We start from the raw sequence: 10,405 nt of genomic DNA, 5'->3' as shown, positions 1-10,405 counted from the left end.
GTCTGTCCCCCTCCCACCCCACTGGTCAGGCCAGGCTGTTCATCGCGGAGTCCTACCTTCTCTCCAGGAAGGTCACATGAGCTACACCTGGGTAATCACAGCATTTGATCACCTTGTATTGGTCCAAGGGGCCACCGTGTGACTTAATTGGAACCAATCAGCTTCCTTCCGTGAGATTTGAGATTTGAACACAGGAGGAGAGTATATCTACTGCTTTTGTATCAAGTTCTATAAGATTATAGCTTGAGGCTTGCCAGAGGCCTCTTCCATGTCCCCTGGAGGATCAAGGCTCTGGGAGGCCTGGGCACACAGAGCTAAGAGATGGATACAGGGAGCATCCTGACAGAGATGACGCCCATACACACCCACCATGCACGCTCATCTAGACGCACCACATCTGGCAAAGCAATTGGTTCAGACCATGGCTTTTGTCATGTGTCACCATCTTTATTGACAAGAGCTAGGGGCAGAAGCAGCAAAAGATTTCCCTAAGGGGCCTCCAAGTCACCCTCACAGAATAAACCCACCTGCCCCAGGAATCAGGAAGGGAGGGTCAGCCAGGAAATGCTGGAATGCCAAGGGGCCGTCTTCTCTTGCACCCCATACACTCCCCTAAGCCCTGCCTCCCTGATCCTTGGCCTCTAACCCCCACGTTCCCCTTTGTTCATGTTCTCACCCCAAAAAGCCAGATACAGAGAGGTTGCAGGATGAAGAAGGGGGTGTAAGCCAAGCCTGGCAATCCAGATTCATTGATGTAGCAAGTGAGCTCAGTCCAGAGGGGCCAAGGACAGCTCCAAAGTCATGGGACAGATCTGTCCTCCACCCTCCTCCTTGTTCTGCTTCTTCTCCCTCCTCATCTCCCTTCCACACCCTCCTCCTCTCAGTACTGTCTAGACCAGCGGTTCTCAACCTGTGGGTTGCGACCCCGGCGGGGGTAGAACGACCAAAACACAGGGGTCGCCTAAAGCCATCGGAAATACATATTTTATTTAAAAATGTATTGTATAATAAATATGTATTTTCCGATGGCTTTAGGCGACCCCTGTGTTTTGGTCGTTCGACCCCCGCCGGGGTCGCGGCCCACAGGTTGAGAACCGCTGCCCTAGACCCTCTGCCTCTCCATGCCAGTCTGCCTGGATTAGATCCCTGCCTTGGTAGCTGAGAGGGAAGGAACAGGGATGATTTCTCCTAAGAGGAGGTTCCCAGAGCCCTCAAAGACCCAGAGAACCCCCACCCTCCACCAGCCACAGGACACAAAGTGAGCTGCTTTGGGGATTTGTAGGCTGCCTTCAACAGCGGCTGAACTAGGCTTTGGGTGGCCTAAGTTTATGCATTTTGGAATACCTCTTTAAGAAAAGCAATACAAAATTACAAGTACAAAATGAGACTCAGGGACTCCGAAGGGCCCAAGCGGTAAGGGGCTATGCAGCTAGATTTAATGAGCTTCTTGGAAAACCTACCTCTTTGCCTGGTATCCAGGAGCACAGGAGTCCTGGCCTGACCCTCTGGGTCAAGAGAGCCTGGAGGTTATTGAGGTGAGGCCTGCAGTCCAGAGAGAGCTGGCTCGAGGCCTTGCAGCAAGTAGGGGAGAGTTTTGTGGGCCTGGGCAGTCTCATACCCCTCCCTGCCACAGGGTAAGGCTTTCTTCTATTTGGGGCCCTGGTCCAGTTCCCTGTGAACCTGGGCCCCAATTCCCCTCCTATGAACCTGATTTTGAGCCCAGGAAACCCAGGCCTTGGTTTATCGCTCTGAGGGCCAAGATTCAGGCCAATCTACCAGGATGCTCTGTCTCTGAAGGGGAGAGCCAGTCTGCACCCATCTCCTTAACTTGGGCCCCACTCAGGAGGGTCAGCCCAGCAGTAAGGGCCCTCCAGTCTTCTTATCCAGCAGAGTTTGTCTAGATGGATTACTTCCATCCCTGAGTCACAGAGGAGAACATGAGGCCCAGAGAGGGGAAGCGGCCTCTCCAGTCACTGTGTGCGAGTCTCAGCAGCAGTGGGATCTGAACCTCCCATCGCTGGGCCCTGACACCTTGGGCAGCATGCCCTACGTGCACCCACAGCCTCTGCTCTGTCCTCAGGCCACCCTGGCCCTCCACAGGCCCCTACAGACAGCTGATGTGCAGAGGGCCCGACCTTTCCCCAGCTGAGGGCTCTTGGGGTAGGAACTGCTGCTCCTTGCCAGCCACCCGGCTGGGCGGCAGCTCCTGCCTGCTGGTGCCAGGCTGTGCGATCTGGCTGAGCCGGCCATTCATCTCCTTCCCTTCTTCCTGCTCCCCTGGCCCCTCCTCCCCACCCACCTCTCCATCCTCTTCCTCTCCCTCCTCCTCCTCCTCTGTCTTCTCTGGAGGCCCAGCTGGGGGCTCTTGGCTTCGGACACGGCGGGAAGGCCGAAGCAGAACCCGGCGGAAGCCCTGCTTGAAGCGGTAGGAGAGGAAGCCATACAGAATGGGGTTGGCACAGCTGTTGGCGTAGGGCAGCGCCACCACCAGGAAGTAGAGGCCAAAGAAGGCAGGCTCCTCAGGCAGCGGGCACACCACATTTACAATATTCAGCACATAGAAAGGCATCCAGCAGAGGACAAAGAGTGCCACCACAGCCACCACCATACGTGTGACTCTGCGCTCTGAGCGCCGCCGCCGCTGGCACGAGGGTGCCCACACCCGCCGTCCTGCCGAGCGCATCTTGACCACAATGAGCAGGTAGCAGAGGCAGATGACCAGAAGTGGCCCAAAGAAACCCAGAGCAGCCGTGTAGATGATGAAGCCGGCTCGCCAGGCCGCTGCCGGCTCGGGCCACTGCATGTGGCAGGTGCTCATGCCCCGGGGCACCCCTGAGAAGACCACCACAGGCAGCACCACCACGGCGGAGGCCACCCAGACAGCCGCGCTGACTGTGCGGGCCACAGGCGCTGTGCGCCAGCGTGCCGAGCGGGTGGGATGCACCACCGCCAGGTAGCGGTCCACGCTCATGACCGTGAGGCAGAAGATGCTGGTGAACTGATTGATGCCATCCACAGCCATAACCAAGCGGCACATGAGGGAGCCAAAGGGCCAGTAAGACAGGGCGTTCTGGGCAGCCAGGAAGGGCAGCCCCAGCATAAAGAGCTCATCAGCCAGCGCCAGGTTGAGGATATAGACATTGGTGACTGACGGGCTTGCCGTGTGCCGCAGGACCACGTAGATCACCAGTGAGTTGCCCAGCAGTCCCACCACACACACCACCAAGTAGACCAGTGGGATTAGGACACCACTGATGGCCAGCCCAGCCGTGCTTGGGGCTGTGGACACGTTTCCCAGGGTGGCATCCAGGAGCCAGGATGAGGAGGTGTTCACAGGTTCCGAGGTTGTTGGCACCAATGAAGGATAGCCAAGGGTGTCCATGGCTGAGGAGAGGGTGGTCAGCAGTCAGCGACTGGCCTGGAGGATGAAGGACACAGTGGGTCATGGCAGAGGACGTCTTTCTCTCAGCTGCCCCTCCATCATCACACTGAACCTGGGCTCGGCCAGGGTTTGACATGCACCAATTATTCACTGCACAGCCAGCAAGGTGTCCCCACTTCTCAGATGAGGAAACTGACTCTCAGAGAGGTAGAGTGACCACTCTGTATCACCATCGCTAAGGTGTGTTGGAGGATGCGGGCTTGCCTGGCTCCAAAGGTCAGTTACCAGCAGTGGCTTGTGCCCCCTTGTGTCCCTTCACCTGTGCACAGGGCGAGAGCTACACAAATGTCCAATAAAGGAATCAATGGATCCTTCAATTGGCCGATGACCACATATGCCCTTTACTTTACAAATATAGCACTTTTCAAATATATTTTTTTTTTGTATTTTTCTGAAGCTGGAAATGGGGAGAGACAGTCAGACAGACTCCCACATGCACCCAACCGGGATCCACCCGGCACGCCCACCAGAGGCGACGCTCTGCCCACCAGGGGGCGCTGCTCTGCCCCTCCGGGCCTTCGCTCTGCCGCGACCAGAGCCACTCTAGTGCCTGGGGCAGAGGCCAAGGAGCCATCCCCAGCGCCCGGGTCATCTCTGCTCCAATGGAGCCTTGGCTGCGGGAGAGGAAGAGAGAGACAGAGAGGAAGGAGGGGGGTGGTGGAGACGCAAATGGGCGCCTCTCCTATGTGCCCTGGCCGGGAATCGAACCCGGGTCCCCCGCATACCAGGCCGATGCTCTACCGCTCTACCGCTGAACCAACCGGCCAGGGCCTTTTTCAAATATTTTTGCTGCCAGTGCATTTTACATAACGAAGTCATATTGTTTCATAAAACAACACTTGCCCTTTCTACATATGCTGGTCCCAGCCAGCAGATCACCAACTGGATCACCCACTGCTACAGACTGAATATGCCCCTCCACCAAATTCATGCTGAATCCCAGTGTGATGGTATTAAGAGGTAGGACTTTTGGGAATGGGATTAGTGCCCTTGTAAAGAAAACTCCAGCGAGCTCCCTTGCACCTTGCACCGTGTAAGGACATAGCAAAAAGATGACCATCTATAAAACAGGAAGCAGACCCTCACCAGATGCCAAATTTGCCAGCACCTTAATCTCAGACACCCAGCCCCTAGAACTGTGAGAAATCCATTTCTATTGTTTATATGTCACCCAGCCTATGGTAATCTGTTATAGGAGCCTGGACGGCCTAAGATACCCACCGACCGGTCTCAGCCCTCTTATTGGAAAAGAATGCTGCATATCACCTCCTTATCCTTTTACTCAGGTCTATAGATAAACTTCAGAGTATCTATGAACATCCCAAACTCTGAAAGCCCAGAGCTTTCATCAGATGAAGAATCACAGGCTCAGGGATATCCCCTCCCCTGTAAGTCAGAGCCCTTGGGGACCCTTTCTACCTGACCCACCCCACTTCACCCTGGCAAAGACCCTGGCTGTGAACCTGAGGGTTGGGTCGCTGGGGCCATTCTCCCCCAAGAAGAGACATGTGGTAGGGAAATTCACAATACACTGGAGGTAAGCACAAGAACAGCCACTGCCCCTAGCACTGCAGCCCTAGCACTGCAGGCTTCCCTGAGAAAAGGACATTTCAGATGGGTCTGAAAGTGCCAGCAAGAGCATGCCCACCAGCACAGTGGGAGCCAGCATTCCCAGTTACTGATAGCACCTTTCTTGTCACACCTGCCGTGCACGATGAGGAGCTGGGACTCCTCCTGGCTCCCCTCCTAGACCTGACTCTCCTAAATGAGGAGACACTCTTACCCCCTTTGGACCTTCCTCTTGTCTCCCAACTCTTCCTTTCACACAAGCACAAGCTCTGCACCAGTGTCTGAGGCATCATCCAAATGAAGTGGGGGAACCAGAGTGGACAGATCTTAACACAAAGGGAGGGCGAATGGCTACCAGTGGAAATTCAGGCCCTGCTGGGAAAGGGCCCTGCCTCAGGATTTGCTAACCTCCCTCAGCAGGACTTCCTGGCTCTCAGGAGGTCCAGAGCTGAAAGCTGGAACCTCCTGTGGGCCTGGACCTCCCTCTTTCTTCTTAATGCCCCCCCCAATTATCCAACCTAACACTGGGCCTGAAATGCCACCAGTTTGAACCTGGGGTTCACATTGCCCTATCAGGACACCATTTCCAGATGCAAAACTCCTGGAAGGGGGAGGTACCCCAGCTCAGAGAAAACGTCTCTGGGTGGGCAAGTGTAGCTGGGTGCCCGTTTAATGACCTGGGGCTTCTAAGGGCTCTGAGCACCAGGTGGCGCAATGCCAAAAATGGCAAAATACCCCTAGGGCTGTGCTGTGGCTGCTCCTGATGAGACCCCAGGCTGGCCGGGCTCAGAGCACCCCCCTCCCTGTTCCTCTAAGCTCAGGGAGAGACCCCCAGCCTGTCCTCAGCCACTAGCCCCCATCTGCTCTCCCGAGCCTGGGACAGCCTCACTAAGGGAGGGGCTCTCTGGACAGTGGGCTCATGGAGTCCTAACAGTGTTGCCAGCTTTTGCCACTGAGTCCAACTGCCAGGTTCCAGGCTAAGCTGACGACCTGCTGCATCCTATGGGTCTTATGAGGAAGGCATCAGCGTTTGTCATTCCCAACATTCAGACCGGGAACACACGCTCTGGTCACATAGCTATGAAGGGGCAGGGCTGGGGGGGGGGGCATCTCCCATTCACCTGCACCTCACAGGCTGGCAGACTGAGCCAGGCCTGGGGAAGGCACTTGTCTAAGCATCGCAGCTGGCCAGGGCACCCAGCTGGCATCCAGCTCTCCCACCAGCCTATTCAGAGCTCTCACTGCTCCTTGGGACTTTGAACTATTAGGATCATAAACCCAAATCCCTAGGCTCTTAGAGGCCTAGAAATAGCATTTTAGATTCTTAGAACAGAATGGGAGAGTCAAATAGATTTTTAGACTCTGTGTCCCTGAATCAGAGAATGTTAGAGTCCCAGAATAGCAGAATCAGCCCTTTTTAGACTTGGAATTGTGGAATCTGGGACCTTAGCGTCCTGGCCTCCTCGGCCAGGGAGTTCTACATCACCACCCATCCACCTTGCTGCCCTGTGCGCAGGTCCTCTTTACAGCATCCCACTGGTGGCCAATCCTGCCCAGTGATGGAGGAGGGAGGAGAGCGCTGGGCTCTCAGGAGAGGAGCAGTGAGCTGGGCAGACCTGAGTGCCAGGCTGCAGGGACAGATGCCCCCAGGGAAGCCTTGGGGGTGAGCTCTGAAGACAGTCTCTCCCCACCATCCAGCCACACATTTGTGCACCCACACACACACATGCTAACACACATGATCCCGGTGAGAATGCAGAAGACCTGCCAGGCCCTGCTTTTGTACCAGGGATGAGCAAGATTCTACCAGAGCCCCTGCCCCCTCACAAGGTGCCCTGCCTCTACCTACGTCTGGGACCATCTCCCCCGTCCAAGTTCACTGGCTAGGGTGCCAGAGGTAGAAAAATAATGGCTTTCTAGGGGAGTCAGCCAGACCTGCAATTTCACTGCGCCTTTTCTTTAAGGAGCTGGAATCCTGTGCATGATCTAGTTCATCCCGGGGGAGGAGGGGCTCTGCCTCCCTGTCTGGTTTATCTTTGGCACAGCTTGCCTGAAAGCTGGGGGTGGACTCCTCAGAGGACTGTTCGGAGGGATGGGAGCCCAGGGAGGATGAGTGGCTGCCCTGAGCCCCATAGCAATTCAGGACCATGCTTCAGGGATACCAGACACCCCGATGATTCTGCATTTGTCTGTGCCCCACCTCCTTCCCCTCTAGACTGCTGGCCCTTGGGTGCAGGGACCCTGAGCTATTTATTGCTTTAACCTCAGCACCTAATACAGTATCCAGAACATTGGGAAATATGAATAGGCCAAGAAGTTTAGTGAGTAGAGCTCCAAGTGAAGTGGGGCATTGCTGAAGAGAGACCTCAAACTCACAGGAAATCCTCACAGAGTCCGTGAAGGAGAGTTTTTAGAGATGAGGAAGTTAAGGCTCAGAGAGGTTCAGTAAGTTGCACAGGGCCCCTCAGCTGGTGAGCAGGAGATCAGAATGCAAACCCAATTCTGTCTACTCGGATACCGTCAGTATCCCCTGGCCCTGCTGGCTTCCCTGAAGGCCCTGGGCTTGAAGGAATTAGGGACTGAAACAGCCCTAGACAATGAAGGCTGATGGCTCCTAGCCAACTGCATTATGCTTGTCCTCTGCTGCCCTGGGCCCTCCCCCAAGAGACTTCAGATCGTGCTAGTCATTGTGGACTGAATCACTCCAACCCCAGGCGCATACCTCACAAGCCCTAGGTTAGGGCTTGGACTCTGCCACAGAGTGATGATGCCAAACTGCTGTGTGACCTTGGGCAAGTCACTTCCTTCCTCTGGGCCTCCGTGTCCTTCTATGAAAATGCTGACCAGGGTACCCACCTGGCAGAGTTGTTGTGAAGATTACAGGGAAGCATGCTGAACACAGTGCCCAGCACAGGCAGGGCGCTCGGCAAAGCTGGCGCGTGAGCTGAGGCCAAGCAACAGGAGGCACCGGGCTCCGTCCAGCCCTGACAGTCTGCTGCACTGTGATTCCAAGATTCTAGAATCATGGTACAAAACTGCAAGATTAATGTCCCCCCACCCCCACAGCCCACCAAGAGGTCACAGGAAAGCCTCCTTCCTCCCTGGACCTTCCCATCCTCTGCCAGCTGCCAGCCCCAACCTCCCAAAGTTATCCTGGGCAGAGGCAGGCACTCTAGGACCCTATCCTCTGGGTCCCAACCCCAGTCCCAGCCTCCTTACCTGTCTGTGGGGTGAGGGGTCCCCTCCTTGCTGCCAAGCTGGTTACCATTCTGCTGGCCCTTCGTCCTGCACAGTCCCCAGGTGCCTCCAAAGCACCCCTTAGCCGGCGTCCCCACACAGTGCCCACTTCTAGACCACTGCAGCCCAGGCCCCCTCCTACGCCCGCGGTGGCCACATCTGCCCACAGAGCCTCTCCCATCTGGTCTCCAGCTCTGACTTCCCACTGGTGCCCGGTGCGTCACCCCTCATCTCCAGGACACGTCCTGGAGGGTAGGAACACAGATGGGGGTCTGCAAGCAGGAGCACAGGGTGGGGATGGAGGGAGAAGCCTCCCAAGAAAAGAAGAGAAATGGGGAACAGGGGATTAAAAGGAGCCAATAGAGATAGAGGGAAAGGGGGGGTTGATCGGAGGTGGAGAGAGAGAGAGAAAGGGAGAGAGAGAGGACAGTGAGTGGGTGGAAAGCCAGAATGAGGAGGAGTGATGAGAAATACGTGACAGGGAGAAGAAAGGGAGGAGGAAAGAGAGAGAGAGAAGGGGAAAGAGGGAGAGATGCGGAGAGAGAGGCAGGGATAGAGAGTGAGGAAGGAAGAAGGAGAAGGAGGGGGTGGCAGAGAGAGTGACAGAGAAGGATTGTGCCACAGATGGTGACATGGAGAGCCAGGAGAGGAGGGAGCCGGAGGAGTGAGGGTGTGGGAGGGGCTGGGAGGAGGGGCCCAGGGGCCAGAGAGCAGGTGCAGGGTGAGGGAGGAGGGAGGCAAGTTAGGGGAGGAGGCTGCTAGTGGGGGGAGGCCCTGTTACCGGGGAGATTTCAGCCACCCACGCTGGCCTTGGCTCCCACAGAAGGTTGGAGAGAAGAGTGTGGAGCTCAGGGGGGCTGGGGGCTAAGAGCCAGGGGCCAAGCACCCCCACCACAGGCCACCATGGCACATTTCTCCTAGGGTGACAGCTAGGTCCCGGGACCAGGTGGGTGTGTGGTTGGGCAGTGCCACAAAGAGGGCTGAGAGCATGGGGTGAGCATTGGAATGGGGGTCCAAAGTCCTGTTCAACAGCTATAAGCTAGACACCAGCCACAGAGGAAGGCCAGGTGGGGGTCATTAGCCCTGAGACTGGTTGAGTCTGGAGAGCCCCTGGCAGGATGAGGCATGGATGGAGAAGGTAGAACAAATACTGCAGGCTCTGGGGGCCAAGATACAAAATCGAATATGGAGAAACCAAATGTTCATTCTTCGTAAATTGACAGAATTCAAAATATAATAGTAATAATTGAGAACAATGTTTTGTAATATAGGTCTACAGCTAAGAGTAGAATTCTTTTGGGGGGAATAATATTTGGCTTAATTGAAATTCAAAGTTAAATTCCCATCCTCAAATAGGTTGCAAGTGGTCATCTGTGAAATCCATTCTTGACTTCAGGCTGTGCACCAGCAGCCTGTGTGTGGGTTTGGTCCCTAGCTCTAAGATGTTCTCTCTGGGGCCTGATCACAGGCCTGGCTGCCCCTGGACACCTGCCCAGCTTGTGCTGACTTGCCATGTGACCGTGAGTCGTCCCTCTCTGGGCCTCAGTTTCCTCACTGGGATCATGGGGAGGTTAGACTAGATCAGTCAATCCTAAGATTCTCCTTCAATGTATCACAAACACCTAAGGGTAATTAGTAATGATGGCTGTTTTATCAATAGTGAGCTGCTTCAGGCCCGTTCTCGTCCTTCATGCCACCATGCCCACCATGGCGAGCAGTATTAGTGTGTCTGGTTTACAGGTAAGGAAGCTGGGGCTCAGAGAGGGGAAGCAGTCACCTCAGATCACACAGAAGCCCAACCGCCTCGTGCCAAAGGTGTTCCCTCAAGCACTTTGCCATCAAGCAGCCTGGCCCCTTCTCAGGAGGGAAAGGGAGTAACAGTCAGGAGAAAAGCAGGAGGAAGTAAAATTTTTGTTGAAGACCTACTGTGTGCCAGGCACTGTCCAGGTCCCATTCTTCAGGACCAGGGCTAGTCATAGGTGTGCAGTAAGCCCTCAGAGAGCCAGGAACCCAATTCTTCCAGAAATGCCATCTCGGCTGTTACAGCACACAGTAGGACCGGGGACATGCCTCCTTGCGCCTACAGCTCACAGCCTTTTGTCACTGTCCTTCCTCTTACCATAGGGCCAGGGCGAGGCTTTTTCTCCCGGTCTCATT

At 55.4% G+C, this 10,405-nt stretch overlaps 1 protein-coding gene across 2 annotated transcripts; it reads right to left on the bottom strand.

Moving 5' to 3' along the window:
* Positions 1 to 428: 428 nt before the first annotated feature.
* Positions 429 to 8,894, bottom strand: SSTR3 (somatostatin receptor 3). 2 transcript variants are annotated; one of them, XR_010729211.1, is made up of 4 exons: positions 8,231 to 8,894; positions 7,868 to 8,027; positions 1,109 to 3,418; positions 429 to 910 (listed from the first exon to the last, which is right to left on the bottom strand). XR_010729211.1 is itself a non-coding variant. In XM_066258999.1 (3 exons), the coding sequence occupies exon 3, from the start codon at positions 3,380 to 3,382 to the stop codon at positions 2,105 to 2,107; it is 1,278 nt and encodes a 425-aa protein (XP_066115096.1). In that variant the 5' UTR covers positions 3,383 to 3,418; positions 7,868 to 8,027; positions 8,231 to 8,894; the 3' UTR covers positions 1,078 to 2,104. The 2 variants fall into 2 exon arrangements, 1 of the variants encoding a protein (XP_066115096.1); XM_066258999.1 differs by lacking the exon at positions 429 to 910 and having other exon boundaries at positions 1,078 to 3,418.
* Between the last annotated feature and the right edge of the window lie 1,511 nt (positions 8,895 to 10,405).

This window comes from Saccopteryx bilineata, chromosome 1 (assembly GCF_036850765.1).
Source record: "Saccopteryx bilineata isolate mSacBil1 chromosome 1, mSacBil1_pri_phased_curated, whole genome shotgun sequence".
NCBI classification, from domain to species: Eukaryota; Metazoa; Chordata; class Mammalia; order Chiroptera; family Emballonuridae; genus Saccopteryx; species Saccopteryx bilineata.
Note: the sequence above shows the minus strand (reverse complement) of the source record. Positions and strands in the feature narration are given on the sequence as shown.

Coding starts and splice junctions, on each gene's coding strand:
- SSTR3 (XM_066258999.1), bottom strand. CDS start 3,382: ATGGACACCCTTGGCTATCCTTCATTGGTGCCAACAACCTCGGAACCT.